At 42.1% G+C, this 22,643-nt stretch overlaps 1 protein-coding gene across 1 annotated transcript in view; it reads left to right on the top strand.

Moving 5' to 3' along the window:
• Positions 1 to 22,643, top strand: part of LOC137299362 (obscurin-like) — a 552,786-nt gene that overhangs the window by 15,050 nt on the left and 515,093 nt on the right. Inside the window, exons 3-6 of the mRNA XM_067968057.1 lie at positions 1,723 to 1,992; positions 5,929 to 6,189; positions 17,417 to 17,722; positions 21,808 to 22,074. Coding sequence (XP_067824158.1) covers positions 1,723 to 1,992; positions 5,929 to 6,189; positions 17,417 to 17,722; positions 21,808 to 22,074 — 1,104 coding nt within the window. The remainder of the gene's footprint in view (positions 1 to 1,722; positions 1,993 to 5,928; positions 6,190 to 17,416; positions 17,723 to 21,807; positions 22,075 to 22,643) is intronic.

Here is a 22,643-nt window from a genome sequence, read left to right as displayed (position 1 = left end):
GTCCTCTCCTCTTCCTCATCTACATTCTGCTCTTTGGTGACATCATTCGCAGACGTGGATTTAGCTTCCACATGTACGCTGACGACACCCAGCTCTACATCTCCACCCTCTGTTGTCAAATTGTTTGTGGATGAGCCGCAGTTAAACATTGGTAAGACTGAAGCCATTATCTTTGTCTGCAGCCACAAACTCCATACTCATGTCACCTATTTCAATCAAGAAAAGAGAAGGCTGAGGGGTGACCTAATAGGGGTCTTTAAAATTATGAAGGGGTTTGATAAGGTAGACATAGAGAAGATGTTTCCACTCGTGGGGGAGACCAAAACTATTAGGGATGGGCAATAAATGCTGGCCTCGCCAGCGATGCCCACATCCCATGAACGAATAAAAAAAAAACTAGGGGCCATAAATATACGATAGTCACCAATAAATCCAATAGGGAATTCAGGAGAAACCAAAGAGTGGTAAGAATGTGGAACTCACTACCACAAGGAGTAGTTGAAGCAAAAAGCATAGATGCATTTAAGGGGAAGCTACATAAGCACATGTGGGAGGAAGAATTAGAAGGATATGCTGATAGCGTTAGATGAAGAGGGGTGAGAGGAGGCTCATGGAGCATAAACGCCAGCATAGACCAGTTGGGTCAAATGGCCTGTTTCTGTGCTGTAGGCTCTATGTAACCCTCTGTAATCCCCTCCCCGGCCACTGTCTCACGCTGAACCAGACTGTTCTCAACTTAGACACACTATTCGACCCCGATCAGAGCTTCTGAACCCATATTCTAATGTCACAGACACCATCTAATTCCACCTCTAACATCATCCGTCTGCGCCCTTGCAGTAGCCCATCTGTGCTGAAACCCTCATCTGTGTTTTTGTCACCTGTAGCCGTGACCATTCCAATGCTATTCTGGCTACCCTCCCATCCTCCACTCTGCTTAAACTTCAGCTCATTCAAAACTCTGCTGCCCGTGTCCTTTCCAGTCGCATTCCCCCATCACTTCTTTCATTGCTGACCTTTATTGATTCCCAACCCCAACCCCAACCCCCCACCCCATGCCGTGCTTCAAGTTTAAAATCCTCATCCTCTTATTTAAATCCCTTCTTATGTTTCCCTATTTCTGCATCCTCCTCCAACCCTACAACTCCCGCCCTAACCCTCCGTTTCTTAGATCCTGGCATCTTGTGCATTGCCGTTCCCATTGCCGTTCCCTTTGCCCCTCCAGAGCGCACACTCTGCAATTCCCTCCCTAAACGCCTTCATCACTCCACCGTCCTCTCCTGTAAGAGCCTCCTTGAAACCCATCTCTTTGACCAAGCTTTTGGTCACTCCTCCTAAAGTCTCCTTCTTTACCTTGGCATCCATTTCTTTCCTTATGCCGGCGTGAAGCATTTTGGGAATTTTTTTTATTTTAAAAATGCTACATAAATGTAAGTTGTTGTTCGATTTAGTTGTTTTATTCATCCAGTAAAGATGATGTAGTTGCAGTTGGCAAGCGTTGTTTGATCCAGTCTGATGAAGGGTACTCACCCAAAACATCGTAACCTGTCTTTAGTCTTTACAGATACTGACTGACCTGTGTGTTTCCAGCATTTTCTCTTTTCTTTGTTTAATCCAAGTTTTTATAAACTATAATAGCACTTTAGTAACTAAAAAGAAAAGCATAATGAATAATAACAACTATGATAAAATACTCAAGTTTATGACAATCTTCTATTTCAGAACCGAGAATACCCTTTAAGACCAAACTGAAGGATATTGAAGTTGTGGAGAAGGAAACAGCAACCCTCCAGTGTGAAGTTCCTATTCCTGCCGTACAGGCCAGTTGGTTCTTGGAGGAAACCGAGATAGCTGAGAGCACTAAATATAAAATAGAAGAGGAAGGCACCTTTAGAAAACTTACTATCAAAAATGTTACTACTGATGACGATGCTGTCTATGTCTGTGAAATGAAAGAAGGCAGCAGAACAGTTGGAGAGTTGACAGTAAAAGGTAGGATTCATATGGTACCTTAATTGCATTGACGTGTTTGAATGCTAAATACTGTAAATCTCTCAGTTTAAATTACTGGCCAAATGTTTTCAACTTTTGAAGTAATTAATACATTAATTTAGTCATGGTGTTCAAAGAATCATATTCCTAAATCTGTTAGAGGATTGGTGTTCTTACTTATGAATTACTCCTCAAAATAATAGGGTTCATAGCATTACAGGTAGACAGTCACAGATTTAGTAAGCATATGATAACTATTATTGACAATAATTAAACATACACTAAACAGCAGGATTAATGGCAAAACATTACGAGTTTGCTGGAGAATGCAATCAATATTGATAACTTTAGTTATACAACTCCCTGACTTTGGTATAGTTTTCACCCTGGTTGTTCTGTCAATCAAATCATTAGGCTCTAGACAGTTGCAGAAATTCATGAATTAACAAAGGACTTCTAACAAACTGTGAGGGTGTAACTTTCTTATTACCTAGGCGTATCCCTTTGACAGAGGCTATTTGTGTTAATTGGAACAATCACTTCTTAACTTGATAGTTAAAACATATGGCTTTGCCATTGACTAGGTAGCAGAATGATGTTGTTTATGTCTCCTGCTTGCTTATATCTAACCAGCATAAAGATGTCATAAGCAAAATACTGCAAATGCTGGAAATCTGAAATAAAAACAGAAAATGCTGGAAATACTCAACAAGTCAGGCAGCATCTGTGGAGAAAGAAACCGAGTTAACATTTCAGTTTGAAGCGTTAACTCTTTCATTCTCTACAGATGCTGCCTGAGTTGCTGACTATTTCCAGCCTTCTCTGTTTTTATTGTACATAAAGATGTCATACCTCTCCTGCTTCCCTGTGAAGTTGAAAAAATGAATAGCCTACAAGATGCTGTGCTGTCTACACACCCACTTAGGCCTCTAACCTATCAAAGTCTTTATAAGTTAGCTACAGGATCTGTTTATATCAAAGGGATAATTAGACTGCTGGTGAGATCAGCTTCAATTGAAAAGTTACTGGACACAGTTAATATAAAGAAATCAATATAAACAGAAATCAATAGCAGTACCATCTGATTAACCTTTTCCTTACAAATTGATAGCTTTAGTTTTATTGCCAAATATATGTAGTCCTTTTTGTAGAAACAGAAGGTTGCAGCACAGAAGGAGGTCATTTGGCTCATTGCATCTGTGCTGACCTTTTTCTAGAGCAATTCAAAACTAGTTCCGCTGGCCTGCTATCTCCCTATAGCCCAATATTAACTTCTTTAGTTTAACTTTATTGGTTGCGCTTATGACTCTGAATCAGATGGATGTTGGTTCAAAGCCTGCTCCAGGACTGGAGTACATAGGCTAGGCTACGAATTCAAAGCAGAACTGCATTGTTGCAGAACTCTGTTCTTTGGATGAGAGATTAAGCCGAGGCCCCATCTCTTGTTTCAGTGGTTCACTTGAATGTTAAAGATCTCATGGCACTATTCAAAGAAAAGTAACATTTTACCTTTAACCAACACCACCAATAAAAGAGATTATAAAAATAGATCATCTCATTGCTGTTTGTGGAATTTCCCACACAAAATGGCTGCTGTGTTTGTCTAAATGATAACAGTTATTGCCCTTCCAACTAATTCATTGTGAAATGCTTTGAGGCTTATTGAGAGATGTGATAAGGAGTTATAATAATGCAAATCTTTCTTTATTACTTTTGTTGCTCGTCATATAAGCCCCAATATTCTTCTTCTTGTCTGCGCCTAAAGGCTAGTCCACCTGGATGTAAAGAAGGATGCTGGATGAGTATCATACTCACCCCTCCAGGTAATTTCCCCCCCCCCACCCCCCACCCTGGCATGGCCCAAATGGGGCCTAAGTCCCACCCCAGTGCTATTTTCCACTCTCACCCAGTATACCTGAGGCACTTTTTACACAGCTTTGATGGTTCTGCCTATGTAACTTGGCTGACCCCGCAAATTACAGTGGGATCAGTGTCACTAACTTAAGGTGGGTGGAAGTCCTGTTCTGCTTCAGTTTCGACGACCCAAAGGTGCCGTCTGAATTTCAGGCCCACGTGACATTGTCCATTTTCTTTTTCAGCAGTGATGATCAAGTTCATAGAATCATAGAAAGTTACGGCACAGAAGGAGGCCATTCAGCCCATTGTGTCCGTGCCGGCCGAAAAAGAGCTTAATCCCACTTTCCAGCACTTGGTCCGTAGCCCTGTAGGTTACGGCACTTCAAGTGCACATCCAAGTACTTTTTAACTGAGTTGAGGTTTTCTGCCTCTACCACCCTTTCAGGCAGAGTTCCAGACGCCCACCACCCTCTGGGTGAAAAAAATTTTCTCCTCAGCTCCCGTCTAATCCTTCTACCAATTACTTTAAATCTATGCCCCCTCGTCACTGACCCCTCTGCTAAAGGAAATAGGTCCTCCCTATCCACTCTATCTAGTACCATCATAATTTTATATACCTCAATTAAATCTCCCTTGAGCCTCCATTGTTCCAAAGATAACAACCCCAGCCTATCCAATCTTTTCTCATAGCTAAAATTCCCCAGCCCTGGCAACATCCTCATAAATTTCCTCTGTACCCTCTCTAGTGCAGTCACATTTAAAAAAAAAATTTTTATTCGTTCACGGGATGTGGGCGTCGCTGGCAAGGCCGGCATTTATTGCCCATCCCTAATTGCCCTTGAGAAGGTGGTGGTGAGCCGCCTTCTTGAACCGCTGCAGTCCGTGTGGTGACGGTTCTCCCACAGTGCTGTTAGGAAGGGAGTTCCAGGATTTTGACCCAGCGACAATGAAGGAACGGCGATATATTTCCAAGTCGGGATGGTGTGTGACTTGGAGGGGAATGTGCAGGTGGTGTTGTTCCCATGCGCCTGCTGCTCTTGTCCTTCTAGGTGGTAGAGGTCGCGGGTTTGGGAGGTGCTGTCGAAGAAGCCTTGGCGAGTTACATCTTTCCTGTAATGTGGTGACCAGAACTGTACGCAGTAGCTGTGACCTAACCAGTGTTTTATACAGTCCTAGCATAACCTCCCTGCTCTTATATTCTATGCCTAGGCTAATAAAGGAAAGCATCCCGAATGCCTTTTTAACCAGCTTATCTGCTTGTCCTGCTACCTTCAGGGATCTATGGACATTCACTCCAAGATCCTTTTGTTCCTCTACACCTCTCAGTATCCTCCCATTTATTGTGTACTCCCTTGCCTTGTTTGCCCTCCCCAAATGCATTAACTCACACTTCTCTGGATTGAATTCCATTTTCCACTTTTCTGTCCACCTGACCAGTCCATTGATATCTTCCTGCAGTCTACAGCTTTCCTCCTCACTATCAACCATACGGCCAATTTTTGTATAATCTGCAAACTTCTTGATCAAGCTCCCCACATTCAAGTCCAAGTTGTTCTAGTTAAGGACATTATATAATTTCCTGTGGCTGATGGGAAGTTCTGACATCAATTACTATCTTCTATATAACAGCCAGGAAATTCCTCGGACGTGCTCCCATTCCTCCACTTTGCTGGAAGTCAGGCAGAAACCCATTTACGCATGTAAATTCAGCGTCTGCAGCACTTCAGGCGAAATTACGGCGGCAGAGTGGGAGCAGCTCCAAGGAATTTACCAGCTGTAGTATGTTAATTATATAGCAAGGGGAATATAACCATATTAGAAAAGATTTTAAAAAAATCATAGTCCATTCTTTAGTATAAAGAATGTAAAACAGCAAGTTTTATTTTACTGTCCTGCGGAAAGAAAGAACTTGTGATTATACTGAAGTCATAGAATAATAACTTCATCTTAAATTTTTAAGAAATCTGAGTGACCTTCTTATAGACTACATCTGTTTTGGTCAGATGCATGGAGAAGTTGCAGCATATGTATAGGTATAAGTAAACCATTTTTCCTTTTCTGGTTCATTTTTCCTTGCAGGTAACATTGTTAAGAAACTTCCAAGGAAAACTGCAGTACCAGAAAATGACACTGCCATTTTCTGTGTGGAATTGGACAGTGGCTGTAAGAATATCAGGTGGACAAAGGATGGAGAAGAGCTAAAACCAAATGATAGAACAACCATCGCTGTTTCTGGCAAGCGGCACACTCTTACTATTCGTGAATGCAAATCGGAAGATATTGGAGAAATAGCACTTTTGGCAGATGAATCTAGAACATCAACTCAATTCACATTAACTTGTGAGTTTTAATACAGGCAGTTATTTTTATTTTCTTGTTCTGTCACAAGTGTTTTGTCTCTATGCGACGGCTTCGGGCTACAGAATTGGGGTGGTACAGGTCTTGAACTTCTCAGTGACACCAGAACAGTGTGTTCAAATTCAGGTGTTAATCACGCGAGGGATAATGTCATTTTAGGTTCACTGGGATACGGTGGATAGAAAGGGCAGGGTGAAAAGACACCTTGGTTCCAGAAAGAAATGTTCATTACTGTCCAATCTGAAAGAAAGGCATTTGAATTGGAACTCAGTCTCCCATATCATAGAATCATAGAATGATACAGCACAGAGGAGGCCATTTGGCCCATTGTGTCTGCGCCGGTTCTTTGAAAGAGCTATCTGATTAGATCCACCGCCTCTGCTCTTTCCCCATAGCCCTGTAAAATTTTCCCCTTCGAGTATTTATTCAGTTCCCTTTTGAAAGTTATTATTGAATCTGCTTCCACCACCCATTCAGGCAGTGCATTCCAGATCATCATAACGTGCTGGATTAAAAACATTCTACTCATCTCGCCTCTGGTTCTTTTGCCACTTATCTTAAATCTGTGTCCTTTGGTTACTGACCCTCCTACCAGTGAAAACAGATTCTCTGTATTTACTCTTATCAAAACCCTTCATGATTTTGAAAACCTCTATTAAATCTCCCCTTATCCTTCTCTGCTCTATGGAGAACAATCCCAGATTCTCTATCTCTCCACATAACTGAAGTCACTCATCCCTGGTACCATTCAGATAATTAGGTGTCAGTTTGGCTTCCTTAAGACATCAGCATAATTCTCTCCTCCCAATTTTGCTGCATTTTTCCTTTCTAATGGCAACATGCCACACACCATTCCCTCATTAAGGTGTTGGCAGATGATCAACCCCAGGCCTTTTCTAATACAGGTCTGTAACTTTCCAGTTAGAAGTGAAAACTGAGCTAATTCAGGTATGTTTTCCTACCTTATGGGAGCATTGTAATGTGGAACTCATGCAGCATCTTGGATGTCAACCCATGGTTTACCACCAAGGGGTAGAAAGATTTTGTTTATTCAATGTAATATACTTAAGTGGTTATTTGTGTACCTTTCTATGTGATATTTGGAAGATATCTTGATTTATAAACAATAACTGACTTATTATGAACAGCTATCAATTTCAGACAGCTTCACTTGGTTCTGCAATGTTTCAGTAAGTAGCCAAGATATACAGACCAGTAACATTTCAGATTTGATCCCTAGCACTACAACTGGCGATCCTAAGCTTAAGGAGGGAAAATTGGCTAGGGTTCCTAGTCCTGTTTGTGGATGTCAATGACTACTGTTAGAAGTGAGTTTGTGTGGGCATTGGGCAATGACAAGATTAGGATTGGCTGTGCTGTTCCCTCATGCCTGAAAAGGCAATTGCCACTCAATGTCATGGCGCATGCATAAATAATGAACACTTGAGTAAAGTACTAGAAGGCGTCAGTTGCATGGAAAACTGTATCCCAGTAAGTAGTCAATGGCCTAGAAATTCGGCCATGCAGCGCTTATTTTTCGGATGCTAAATGGCCTCCTAAACCTCCAACATGGCGGGCAGGAACGATTTTAAAATCAAATTGTGGTGCGGGGGGATGTTGTAAAGTGCAGTTAAAGAACCAAATGTACCTCATTGAGGTACTTAGGGTACTTTATTTCTGACGTAGTAGATAGTTAAAACAATTTTAAACTAACCTGGGCGGCTTTCCCACAGCTTCCAAAGCATGCCTGGTAAAATCAGGCGTGAAGGGCCGGATCAGGCAAAAATAAACTAAATAAATTAAATTAAAAAACCATTGCACAAAGTTTAAAAAAAACAAAATAAACCTACCTTTCCACCCTGCTCTGATGTCCGATGTCTCCCTTTCCGATGTCCCTCTCAGCCCCCATTGTCTTCCTCTCTGATGTCCCTCTCCGATCTTCCCCTCTCTCCCCCGACGTTCTTCCCCTCTCCCCACTTCCCTGCTCTCTGTTCGAGCACCGGTTGACGTCTTGTTCTCTGTCTTCCTCTCCCGATGTTCCCACCCCACCCACCCCGTGTTGCAGCTCCTGTCGGCAGCCAGCCTGTCTATCAGGCTGGCTGCCGGGTGCAAAACCCAGAAACAACTTTAATCACCATCATTTACATCGCAATCGCATTTGAAAAGGTAATTTTTTTTAAAAATCCGGGTTTGCCACGTACACCCACACCTACATCCACCCCCCAGCTGCCAACCCGCCACCATTTCAAAATTGAGCCCATTGTCATTATGAGACAGAAGTAAACTACCCACCAAATCAGTATAGGCAAAAAAAAATCGCGCCCAGGGCCCGCACCTGAAACAGGTGCTCGGCCCTACGCATGTGCAAAGGAGCCTAATGTCTGTTTAAAGCCCCCTCTGAAATAATGTTTTGCACTGAGGCAGCCAGCACCAGATGCATTGAGGAAAACCAGGTCTACATGCGGCCGCAACCAACAAGGTAAGATTTTAAAATATACTTGCCTTAATATGGAGCCAGGAGGAGCACATATTCAAAGCGTGCAGGCCGCCTCTCCCTGACCCTGCCCTCTGCCCTCCTCGATTGCTGCCAACAGCTATCCCTCCAGACCAGACCGCTTTCCCTTCCCAATTATTTTCCGTTCCCGGTTGCCTGCACTTCCTGATCGCCACCTCCCCCCCATTGACTTTAAACATTGACTTGATGACCCCTTCTGGCGTTGCAGTGGCCTGATCTTCTATTCCTCTTTGTCGGCGAGCTGCCTGGGGACATCTATCAGCTACAGCTCACCGGCTGGATGATAATGTGGCCCGAGGCCCAATATCGTGTGTGCCCCGGGCCAAACCATTCAGGCGCGGGGATTGATCCCTGCGCCCTCCACTCCTTATGTCTAGACCAATGTGTTCAAGAGAATAGGGGAGTGGAGAAGTTAGATAACAACAGCAAAAAATAAACATTTTTTTTTAAAGAGTACGCTACTAATTCGTTCTTACATCTTTGGTGGTAGCATTTCCCAGAGAGATTGCTGACGTACAAAATTCATTTTGCAAAATTTACAGTTTGCTTTAATATCAACGAATCTAGAAAGAAGAAATGATACTAATCATCGGATTCAATTGATTACACTTGTTGAAATCTCTTTGAATTAGTTGAAAGAATAATGTGCTTTTTTAATTAATTCTTGGGCTGTGGGAGTCACTGGCAAGGCCGGCATTAATTGACCACCTCTTGTTGCCCTGAGAATGTGGTGGTGGACCTTCATAACTGAGTGGCTTGCTAGACCATTTCGGAGGACTGTAAAGAGTTAATCAAGTTAGTGTGGGACTGGTGTCTCATTTAGGCCAGACCAGCAAGTTTCTTCCCCTAAACCTTCACGGTCAGTTTTATTGAAATCTGCGTTATATTTTCAAATTTTAAAAAACTGATTGCAAATTCTCAAACTGCCATGGAGGGATCTAAACTCACATTCCCTGAATTATTAGTCCAGGCCTCTGGATTTCCAGCCCAGTAAAATAACCACTACACTCCGTACCCCCGGTTCTCCTCTCTCATAAATCTCCCTATGTCACACTGGCTGAGAAATTCCTGTTAGTTACTGTTCCACTCTTTTTATACTCTGCAGTCCTTGCTTTACTCTCCTTCGTAAATACAGAAGGAAAATACTTGTAAAACATCTATGCATTCTTTTATTTTATACTATTCTTCATTGTCTCTTATGGTTCAACTCCTCTTTGATTATTCTGTTGTTTCATAGACTCATAGAAATTTACGACACAGAAGGGGGCCATTCGGCCCATCGTGTCTGTGCCGGACAAGAAAGAGTTATCCAGCCTAATTCCACTTTCCAGCTCTTGGTCCGTAGCCATGGAGGTTGCAGCACTTCAAGTGCACATCCAAGCACCTTTTAAATGCGATGAGGGTTTCTGCCTCTACCAACCTTCCAGGCAGTGAGTTCCAGCCCCCTACCACCCTCTGGGTGAAAAAAAATTTCCTCAGCTCCCCTCTAATTCTTCTACCAATTACTTTAAATCTTTGCCCCCTGATTATTGACTGCTCTGCTAAGGGAAATAGAAGCTTCCTATCCACTCTATCTAGGCCCCTCATAATTTTATACACCTTAATTAAATCTCCCCTCAGCCTCCTCTGTTCCAAAGAAAACAACCACAGCCAATCCAATCTTTCCTCATAGCTAAAATTCTCCAGTCCTGGCAACATCCTCATAAATCTCCTCTGCACCCTCTCCAGTGCAATCACATCTTTCCTGTAATGTGGTGACTGGAACTGTACGCAGTACTCAAGCTGTGGCCTAACTAGTATTTTATACAGTTCTAGCATAACCTCCCTGCTCTTATATTCTATGCCTCGGCTAATAAAGGAAAGTATTCCTTATGCCTTCTTAACCACCTTATCTACCTGTCCTGCTACCTTCAGGGATCTTTGGATATGCACTCCAAGGTCCCTCTGTTCCTCCCATTTATTGTGTATTCCCTTGCTTTGTTTGCCCTCCCCAAATGCATTACCTCACACTTCTCCGGATTGAATTCCATTTGCCACTTTTCTGCACACCTGACCAGTCCATTGATATCTTCCTGCAGTCTACAGCATTCCTCCTCACTATCAACCACACAGCCAATTTTTGTATCATCTGCAAACTTCTTGATCATGCCCCCTACATTGAAGTCTAAATCATTGATATATACCACAAAAAGCAAGGGATCTAGTACTGAGCCCTGTGACCCACTGGAAACAGCCTTCCAGTCACAAAAACACCCATCGACCATTACCCTTTGCTTCCTGCCACTGAGCCAATTTTGGGTCCAACTTGCCACTTTCCGTTGAATTCCATGGGCTTTTACTTTTCCGAGCAGTCTGCCATGTGGGACCTTGTCAAAAGCCTTTCTAAGATCCAGGTAGAGTACATCAAATACGCTACCCTCATCGACCCTCCTTGTTGCCAACTCAAAAAATTCAATCAAGCTAGTCCGACACGACCGTCCCTTAACAAATCCATGCTGACTGTCCTTGATTAATCCGTGCCTTTCTAAATTACTATTAATACTGTCCCTCAGAATTGTTTCCAATAATTTGCCTACCACCGAGGTTAGACTGACTTGCCTGTAATTACTTGGTCTATCCCTTTCTCCCTTTTTAAACAATAGTGCAACGTTAGCAGTCCTCCAGTCCTCCGGCATCACACCTGTAGTCAGAGAGGATTGGAAAATGATGGTCAGAGCCTCCATTATTTCCTCCCTTGCTTCTCTTAACAGCCTGGGATACATTTCATCTGGGCCTGGCGATTTATCTACTTTCAAAGATGCTAATCCCCTTAATATTTTCTACCTCACTATGTTTATCCCATCCAACATTTCATACTCCTCCTCCTTAACTACAATGTCTGCATCGTCCCCCTCTTGTGAAGACAGACGCAAAGTATTCACTAAGCACCATACCCCCACATCTTCTGCCTCCAGGCATAGGTTACCTTTTTGGTCTCTAATAGGCCCCAATCTTTCCTTAGTTATCCTTTTGCTCTTAATGTATTTATAAAACATCTTTGGGTTTTCCTTGATTTTACTTGCCAATATTCTTTCCTGCCCTCTCTTTGCTTTCTTAATATCCTTTTTAATTTCACCCCTGCATTTTCTACACTCCTGTAGACTTTCTGTAGTATTGAGCTCTGGGTATATGATTTAAGCTTCCCTTTTTTGCCATATGTGCCTTGACATCCAGGGGGCTCTAGGTTTGGGAGTACCACCCTTTTTCTTTGTGGGAACATATTTGCTCTGAACACTCACTATCTCCTCCTTGAATGTCTCCTACTGTTCCAACACTGATTTACTTTCAAGTAGCTGTTTCTAGTTTACTTTTGCTAAATCACTTCTCAGCTTAGTAAAATTGGCCTTTTCCCCAATTGAAAACTTTTACTCCTGTTCAATCTTTGTCCTTCCGATATGCTTATAAAAGCCTTTGCTATTACTCTTTATATTCACCGCCAGTCTTTTTTCATACCCTCTCTTAACCCTCATAATTTCCACTTTTGCTTTATTTTGTATGATCTTAACATTACCAGTGGGTTTCTTCTGCATTACTAGCCTAAACCTTATTGTATGTTCTCTCCTTATTCATCCATGGAATTATAACTTTTGATGCAACTCCTTTATTCTTAGTCAGAACATTTTTAGTCTGTACCCTATCCATTTTGTGCTTAAATATTTCACATTCCTACTCTGTTGAACTCTTCCTAATCTGCTAATTTTTGCTCTCAAATTATCTGAGCAAACTTCTGTTTCATCTCTTGGAAATGTTCTCTTTTCTGGTTCAATATCTTTGTTTTTGATTCTGTTTTTTCTGTATCTGAATTATGCTGTGAACATTGGATCTTTAAATATTCTCCTACCTTCAAGAACTGTAGCTTATTGGCTGCTCCTGATTGCATGGCTGAGACACAGCTGAATTGGCTTAAAGTGTACAATTTATACCAATGAAGTCAATGGGAATCAGGGGGAAAACTCTCCAGTGGCTGGAGTCATACCTAGCACAAAGGAAGATGGTAGTGGATGTTGAAGGGCAATCATCTCAGCCCCAGGGCATTGCTGCAGGAGTTCCTCAGGGCAGTGTCTTGGCCCAACCATCTTCAGCTGCTTCATCAATGACCTTCCCACCATCATAAGGTCAGAAATGGGGATGTTTGCTGATGATTGCACAATGTTCAGTTCCATTCGCAACCCCTCAAATAATGAAGCAGTCCGAGCCCGCATGCAGCAAGACCTGGACAGATAAGTGGCAAGTAACATTCGTGCCAGACAAGTGCCAGGCAATGACCATTTCAACAAGAGTGAGAGTCGAACCACCTCCCCATGACATTCAACGCCATTACCATCGCCGAATCCCCCACCATCAAAATCCTGGGGGTCACCATTGACCAGAAACTTAACTGGACCAGCCACATAAATACTGTGGCTACAAGAGCAGGTCAGAGGCTGGGTATTCTGCGGCGAGTGACTCACCTCCAGACTCCCCGAAGCCTTTCCACCATCTACAAGGCACAAGTCTGGAGTGTGATGGAATACTCTCCACTTGCCTGGATGAGTGCAGCTCCAACAACACTCAAGAAGCTCAACACCATCCAGGACAAAGCAGCCCGCTTGATTGGCACCCCATCCACCACCCTAAACATTCACTCCCTTCACCACCGGCGCACAGTGGCTGCAGTGTGTACCATCCACAGGATGCACTGCAGCAACTCGCCAAGGCTTCTTCGACAGCACCTCCCAAACCCGCGACCTCTACCACCTAGAAGGACAAGAGCAGCAGGTACATGGGAACAACACCACCTGCACGTTCCCCTCCAAGTCACACACCATCCCGACTTGGAAATATATCGCCGTTCCTTTATCGTTGCTGGGTCAAAATCCTGGAATTCCCTTCCTAACAGCACTGTGGGAGAACCTTCACCACATGGACAGCAGTGGTTCAAGAAGGCGGCTCACCACCACCACCTTCTCAAGGGCAATTAGGGATGGGCAATAAATGCCGGCCTCGCCAGCGACGCCCACATCCCATGAACGAATAATAAAAAAAAATCAAGTGGATATTTAAAAGAGAGAGAGAGAGAGAGACAAAAATGCAGGGGTAAATGAAAGTGTGTGAGAAGCATATGGAGTGTTAGACATAGAATCATAGAAGGTTACAGGACGGAAAGAGGCCATTTAGCCCATCGAGTCTGTGCCGGCTCTATGCATGAGCAATCCAGCTGGTCCCACTGCCCTGCCCTATCCCTGTCGCCCTTCACATTTTTTTGTTTCAAGTACTTATCCAGTTCCCATACAGAGAAGAAGAAAAGGATAAAAGGACATAAAGAAAATGAAAGCGTGGGAGGCATACAAAGAAAGGGACATACAGAAGGGAGTCATAGGTGGAGACATTTACATGGAAGGAAAATTATTCAAAATAATAAGTTATAAACAAATTGAGAACCATAGAAATTTACAGCATAGAAAGGTTGTCTGTGCTGACTATTTGCTAGATCAATCGAAAGGTAATCCCACTGTTCTGCTCTTTCCCTCTAGTCCTATATTTTCCTGTGTTCAAAATGTTTATCCAATTTTTCCTTAAAAGATGTGATGAGTATGAGTAATTTGAGACATGACCTGTGGTAAGTGTAGCATGCTTGAAGGAACAGCTGACATTCCCAAAGCTCTCCATCACTGGGGTTTTCCTTGCTTCATGACTGGTCTGTTGTAGTCTAATTAATAGAGATTGATTGTTATGATTAGTCAACAACTCCATTATTGTTGTATCACGTGATTACCAGGATGGTCCTTTTTCGTCTAGCAATTCTGTTCCTATCTCTGCCTCAACTACTCCCTCTGACAAAATGTTTCATGTTCTAAGAACTCTGCAAAAAGAAATTTCTCCTAATCTTTCTCCTCATTCTCTTTGTGACAGTTTTAAATTGAAGCCCTCTTGTCACTGACTCCCCAAACAGAGGAATTATCTTTCCATATTCACCCTATCTAAAAACTTCTATTAAATCACATGAGCCTTCTCTGCTACAGAGGAAATAGTTCCAGTAACTCAACTCTCTCCATAGAACTATAGTTTCTCATCCTTGGTATCCTCCTGGTGAATCTACGATGTATGGTTTTTATGGCTTCAATGACCTTTCAAAAGTGGACCCCTGGGGTAGACCACTTCTGACCCTTTTCGAATGCTAGCAACGTTCAAATCCATTGTTTTGTTTCCTTCAGCCATCCTTCCATGTATTCGCTTACATTTCCTCTGATACCATATGCTTAAAATTTTTTAACAAGCCTCCTGTGAGATGCCTTATCAAATATCTTCTGAAAATCCACTGCATTTATTCCATTCCTTTTATCTGTACAATCAGTCACTTTTTTTTACAAAACTCTGCTAAATGTGTTTGTGAAGTATACAAGGAGAGAAATTAAATGAGTGAGATAGGAAAAGTGGCAGATAGACAGAAAGACAGAGATAGACTGAAATCATTATGAAGTGGAGACACTTGCATGAAGAGAGAGACCATTTAAAATAAACTGGCGGTGAGTAAGAGAATGGGAGATAAACTGGTTAATCTTCCACGTTGTTCTATGAAATGTGACTTGGGAAAAGTCATGAACTAAAATTGAGTATCTCCTTAAAACAGAGCTAGTGATATGTGAGAACCTCAGAACTATTAGGAGGTGTAAGCAGATAAATATTATTTTTGAACATTTCTACATTGTTGAAAAATCACTGTTGTCTCGTTTGTTTCATAAATTATGCACTGATTACAAGAATTGCGTTGGTGGTGTAAATGTAAAGAGTATTTTAGTAGCAATAGTGTTGGACTGTCATCAGACTCTTAGGCAGCAAAATTAGTTGTTAAGTGAGTACAGCCCAGTACATCTGGAAGCAAAATCTGAAATCTTATCACAATATCATTACACTTGTTAAACTGCTAATGAGCATGTTACTATTTACAGACAGTCTTTTTGCTGGTGATAGGACTCAGTGTAATCAAGACACTTGACTTTGTCAACAACTATGAAAAAGGAGCTACCAAAGGACACGACCAGAGAACTTCACTGATTAAAACACCATATGCATTGCTTGGATTTATTCTCTCTGGAATTTGGTTCACACATATTTAGTAGTTTTCTGAGAGATGTTATACATATCATCAGCTGAGAACAAGTGATTGATGTGCACATATACCCAGCAAGAGAATTAAATAGATCATTGTGAATGGTGTGCACATAGTCATGAAGCAAAGAGTTGTAGAAAATTATTTTTTCCTCAGTTTAGTTTATTAAGGAAATTGGAAAGATTTTACACTCAATGTTTCTGAAATTGGTGGTTATAGAATGATCTTTAGCGTACTTTTACAAGCCATTTTATCATTTGGATTTAACTGGTGGAAGACTTATTAGTAATGTAGTAGCAGGCAATTGATGTGAAAAATTTAAATGACAAATTGTGTTCCTATAAGCAGGTAAGAATTGCCTGCTTATAGGAACACAATTTCACATCGTTCACCTGACGAAGGGGGAAGCCTCCGAAAGCTTGTGAATTTAAAATAAAATTGCTGGACTATAACTTGGTGTTGTAAAATTGTTTACAATTGTCAACCCCAGTCCATCACCGGCATCTCCACATCAAACCTAGTTCCAGTTAATTGAATACAAGGGTTGTTTTTATTTTTCTGGGTTCACAAAATTGACTTTATGAAAGTAAATGGTTAAAAAAAAATGTTAGCTGTAGCATGATCATTTACTGCTGTTTGTTATCAAAAAACTTTAGGGGTGCAACTTGGTGGCCGTTGATAGCGCTGTGAGGTCCAAGCCATTTTGAGGCTCAGGCCTCAGTTATATGCAACTGTGAGCTGTGGGTGCCAAATGGTTACCTTGCTGCAAGTCGCCTGTTGTGGGAGGCCCTGAGCTGGCAGCGGGCTGAAGTTATTTAGTGGGCTTCTGGCCCCAAGAAAATAAAAGTTTAAAAAGAACCTTCAGACTTTTTCTGAGTGGCCTCCATCAGTCCCTTTAAGGACTGCTGGCTAGGTTGCTCAATGTCAGTATAAATGGGCAGAATCTTTGCAGCACATGCTCCACTTATTTGTGTATCAAAATTGCAAATGGGCGGATATTTTTATTATGCTTATTACAAATAGCCTTAAATGGGATTACTCCGGACGTCCATCTCAGGACCCACCCAAGAGGCACTTGGAGCGCCAGCATAAATGGGACAGTAAGTGACGCAACCCATGTCACCACTGCCCTTTTTAATTCTAGGTGGGGGCCTTTAGAATTGGCTCTTACGAATTATGCTTTGCTCTGGATGCTAATGGTAATAGAAAAATAGTTCGACTGTGAGAATTGCAGGAGTGACCATTAGCAATCCAACACACCGAATGACCATGCTGTTCTATAAATTGAGATTTTTAAAAAAGAATTTCTATATAAAGATAAATTCAAACCACTTGTCATGTTGGAATGTCCATTATTAGTGTGCATATTTATATAGAAAACCATAATAAACTACTTCAAAAAAACAATCTGTAACTTTCCAAGGTAGGAATTTATTGCAATTGTTTTGATTTGAGGACTTCTAGAAATTAAAACATTTCAACAGTGACGGCCTATATTCAAACTTTATCTGAACTCCTGGGTTTCTGGAGTCCTGACAGATGATATCCTTTATACTTTTCTCTAGCTCCTCGGAAAGTTCCGCCACATCCCCCAGTCAACCCTGTGGTCAAAGAGAAAACCGAAACATCCGTCACATTGGCTTGGTCTCTGCCTCAAGATGTGCCACCAGCCCCTGTGACAGGGTACTTGGTAGAGAAAAAGAAAATAGGAAGCAATACTTGGACAAGGTGCCACACTACAGAAAAGGTAGTGGCACAAGAATTCACAGTGAGTGGCTTGCCAGAAGGAGCTAATTATCAGTTCAGAATTAGTTCTGTAAACAACTTTACCCAGAGCACGTACTTAGAAGTCCCAGGAACATTTCGAATTGGTGAGTAAAACTGTTTTTTGACAAAAGTTTTGAAATATCTCTCTCTCTTTCTGTGTCCATCTTTTATTTGTCTTCTCAGTTGCTTAGCGGTCATTTATTTCTGCTCTTATCTCTGTCCTTCAATTCATTCATTACCTGTGGTTAAACAAATAGCCAAAAATGGACTTCAGTTTTCTCCTACCGGTTGGCATATTTTACACTAGATAATTGTTAAATTTTCCCTTTGCCTGTGAAAAATCTACAGTTCTCAGAAGTTAAAATGATCCTGGGCCTCACGTGGCCGTGGTCAGGACAGTTTGCTGCCGGCTTCGGCCCCACCCATCTTGATTTCCGCCCTGAGTTAAAGTCAGGACGCAATGCTTCCATCACAGAATCCAACTGTGTTTTGAACAATTCTAATGTTTTAGCCTCTTCTACTCTATATGGAAAACCATTCTGAAAGTTATCATATTGTGAGTAAAGAAGTTCTTCCTAATAACTGTTCTAATCCTTCATTTCATTAATTTCCATGATTTTCCTTTGTTCCTACTTTTCTGCTTTACTTTGAAGCAATAGTCTGAGCTACCTTTATCTATATTATTTCAATATACCAAGTTCCTTTTTAGATTGTAAAACTAAAGTTTCTTTAATAGTTCCTCAAAGTTTATCTCTCTTTCATGTGGGATCAGTATAGATGCTCTATCTTTCTCATGCATGTTTATAATTTTTATGGTGTAGTCTGAGAAATACATTGTACAGCCTTATTTTGTTTAAACTTGTGTATTGCTCTTGCTACCTTTCCTAGCATGCCATTAGATTTTTAAATTGCTTTGTCATATTGTTTATACACAAAGCTCTCAGTCCAGTTTTCTGAGTCTTCCTGTTAATTCCATTCCACTTAGCCTATGTTTATAGCCACAAATTTCAATGTGTACAATACCATATGTATTTAGTTTACCATTTGTCTGTCCAATATATGACGAATTTAAATTCTTTTGGAAACTTAGTTTCACCTTTATTATTGTTCCCATTTTAGTGTTGGCAAATCTAGCAAGCTTATCATGAGTTTTGGAATCCAAACTAATTTTTGCAGTTTGGAAATAACAGGGATGGAGCACCTACCACTGTGGGCCTCTACTTAACACCTCCCCTTACTCTGACATTGTGGGGTCAATTTTAGATGGCCGAGTGGGTGCGTTCGTAGCAGGGGGGGGGGGTTTCCTAAAATTGGGGAATCCCGGAGCGGGTCCGGAGCCTGGCTCCAACCCGCCCACTTCTGGGTTCCCCAATGACGCGAATCGGTGTGCGCGCAGCCCCTGCATGCGGGACTCCCACTAGCAATTAAAGCCGGAGGGCTGACAGTTTAGATAGATAGGGAGGTATTTGAGGTCGTTGACAGACCTCATTGGGAAGAGATTTTAGCAGGGATGTGATTTTGGACTCTCCTCAGCATGTTTCCCATGCTGTGGGAAAAACTCCCTATTGTTGCAGACGTGTTTCAGACAGCAGCCATTGGGAGATGCAGAGGATTCCTTGACAGTTGGGGGGAATACCTCATTCATTGCAGCAGGGCACTCTGTCAGCTCAGACAAAGTTTTGTCTGCCACACCGTTGTCTCCACACTCAAAATTATTACATCATACCCTAAACTCTGCTGTCCCAACATATTTAACTACTTTGCGGAGTAGTTTCATCACTCCATTGGAGGACGAGCAACATCACCAGGTACGCCATCCACCTACGCCATGTGGAGCTACACGACACAGTGCTGCGCAACAGGCACCTGCACAAAGTAGTTGTGCAACTACACATAGGGTGTTCATGGAGAACCTCATGAAAGGGCTTTATTCCACAAGCCAGTCAAGAATGGCCAAGATGTGGCTGTAGTGGTGACAATATAATATGTAATGTGAGCTGATCAGAAATCAAATACAAGTAAAAACCATGACAAACCTTCAAACACTCTTGTGCATCCCCTTCATGCTCACGACACGTTTGCCTTATGCTTCCTACTACTTCCTACTACGCATGCCCTGTGGCTGCAGCACAGGGTAGTGGTAGGTTGGGTGAGGCCGACTGTGAAAGAGATGCATGAGAGGGTGAGTATGAGACAGAGCCATGAGATTGTATGAGGATTGGGTTGAGTGGTAGTGGTGGGATGAGTACTGGGGAGGTGAGTAAGTGCAGGTAAGATGAGGATGAGGGTTCAGTGGGTGTGAGGAGTGATGTGATTGAGTAGTGTTGGCAGTGCAGAAGGAGATGTGGGGTGGGGGCGGTGATGTGGCAGACGGAGTGTAGGGGAATGAGTAAGAGTACTCACTTCGGCTGACCTGGTTAGGTCATTGAAGCGCCTCCTGCACTATATGCAGGTGCATGACATGTTGGTGCTGGTGACCTCATCTGTCACCTTGAGACAGGCCTTCGTGGTGGCAGAGGCAGGCCACTTCCTCCTGTCCACTGGGTGGAAAATCTCCCTCCTCCTTCTCCTCACCCCATCCAGTAAGACCTGGAGTGAGGCATCATTAAACCTGGGAGCAGCCTTCCCCCTGGGATGCTCCATGCTGTAATTTTGCCTATTTTCTGCAGCATCAGTCAATGGAGGACTGCCCCTTTAAATAGGGTTCCTTCAGCTGACAGTCTATGATGCAGCTTTCCAGCGCGAAACCTGGAAGCCAAGGTAAGTGGCTTCAATTTACTTACGATCGTGTAGGGAACCCACCGATTTTTACTGGGTGCGTTACCCACGTGCCCAGTCGACCCCTTGCTGCCAACCCGCCTCCCTCCTAATATCTGGCCCAGTGTCTCATGAAAGGGTGGTGGAGGCAGATTCAATCGTGGCTTTCAAAAGGGAATTGGATAAGCACTTGAAAGAAAAAAATTTGCAGGGCTATGGGGAAGTGGGACTAGCTGGACTGCTCTTGCAAAGAGCTGGCATGGATCCGATGGCCGAATGGCCTCCTTCTGTGCTGTAACCATTCTATGAGATTACTTGATTTCCTGTATTTTAACTAGTCACATATTCTACCCTGGATTCTCTGTTGCATTTCATTTAGAAGTCTTTCTGATTGCCCACCGGCCTCCCTGCCTTGACTTTCACAAATTAGAGCTCATTCAGAACTCTGCCAACCGAGTCCTCGCCTGCACAAATACTCCTTTTGACTCTTATCCTGTTCCAGCTCCATTGGCTTCCTCTACCCCAGCAAATGGATTTCAAAATATTTATCCTCATTTTTAAATCTCTCCATGCCCTCGATCTCACCCTATTTTGGGATATCTTCTCCTGCCATTTGTCCTGGCTAACACCTTCGTTCCTCTGATTTCAGATTGCTCCTTGTGCTCCTTACTCCATCATCAGAGCCCAGTCTTCCAGCCGTCATTGCCCTACTCTATGGCATTCTCTTCCAGAACAACTTTGCCTTCCTGCCCTCTCTTCAACAGCCTCCTGAGAGCTATTTGTCTCCTCCCAAATTCCTTTAATTATGTACAGCATCACCTCGCTGCCTCTTAAACTGGCTCTGAGATAGTTTTCAGTGTGAGGAACAAGTTGTTGTCTGTTGTTGCGCATCTCCAGAACACTATAATAAATCATCTGTCATTGCGTTGAAAATTTTTAAAGCTTCTGACTTAGACTTCTAAATAAGTTACTATCATATGGTCTCGCACCAAAGCTATGTTTGTGATTAACTGATTGCCCCCTAATCATTCTATGTATGTTGTAGTTGGTGACTCACTCTTTGATTTTTCTCCATTAACTCAGATATTAAAGAGGACTCTGCCCTCTCTCCCAGTCTATTCCTTCATCATGAGCTCTATCCATTCACCATTGAGCTCTATCGATTCTTTGTTGTTGATTGTATTATTCATTCATCAATTTTCTTCAGATCGGTGCTTTTAATCTCCACTCCGTGGAAAATTGACTCAGACACTGGAATCAGGAAAATTTCCGAGTCATGATACAGTATAGGATTTGGAAATGTATCATATAGGTTATCTATAACATCAATAGTTTATTATTCTTTGGTCCTTCAGCTAGGGTTCTCAATAAAACAAACTAAACCTGTTTGAAAGTCATAGCTAACAGTGAATTGCTTGTTATATTCTGATAGAACCTAGAGCTTCCATTGAAAAACCGTTGCAAGATGTTGAAACTTCAGCAGGTGAAGATGCTGCTTTCATTATTGAACTATCTACAATTGCTCCTGGGCTGTGGTTCATGAATGGAAAAGCTGTACAAAACAGTGAGAATTACATAATACAGAGAACTAAAAATACACACACATTAATCATTAAACAAGTGAGGTCATTGGACAATGAAGCTGAAGTGAAATTTGTGGCTTGCACTGCTGAAAGCACTGCTAAATTAAGAGTGAAAGGTGAGCATTGTTTTAAATGGTTGCGGTTGATTTTTGGGTTGCTTATTAAATTCCGCTATTGTTTGCTCAAGAAATATAATGTTCCCATAGACAATTTCCATCCTAATATAAAGGTGTAGAGTTTTTTTGTGCTGACATATACAGATCCTGACCGTATCATTGTATAAGCCTGTGCTCTACCGCTATTATACATGGAGGCTACTTGGGAGCTATATAAATGCTCTAGTGTTATGGAGTGATAACAGTAAGATATGGTGTTACATTAGTACGTTGTAGAAGTGCACAATTGGCAAACCAGTATCCATATGAAGAGTTGTATCAATAGGATGCTGTTGATATTACTGCTTAACTAAACAAGCAAGTGGATGCTTGTGCAGTTTGAAATAGGTTTCTCTGCCTCCCTCAGACAACTGAACAAACATTAGTGAAGGTAGCACTCCACAAAAAGTGAGGGTGCGATTGCTACATTTTTGGACTTTTGCCTCAGATATTTTCCTGATGTTCAGTGCCAAGGACCACTCTCAGAAGTGAACCTTAGTCCCTGTGAACCGAACTGTGCTTTTACCTGC

Source organism: Heptranchias perlo, chromosome 2 (genome assembly GCF_035084215.1).
Source record: "Heptranchias perlo isolate sHepPer1 chromosome 2, sHepPer1.hap1, whole genome shotgun sequence".
NCBI lineage: Eukaryota > Metazoa > Chordata > Chondrichthyes > Hexanchiformes > Hexanchidae > Heptranchias > Heptranchias perlo.
Note: the sequence above shows the minus strand (reverse complement) of the source record. Positions and strands in the feature narration are given on the sequence as shown.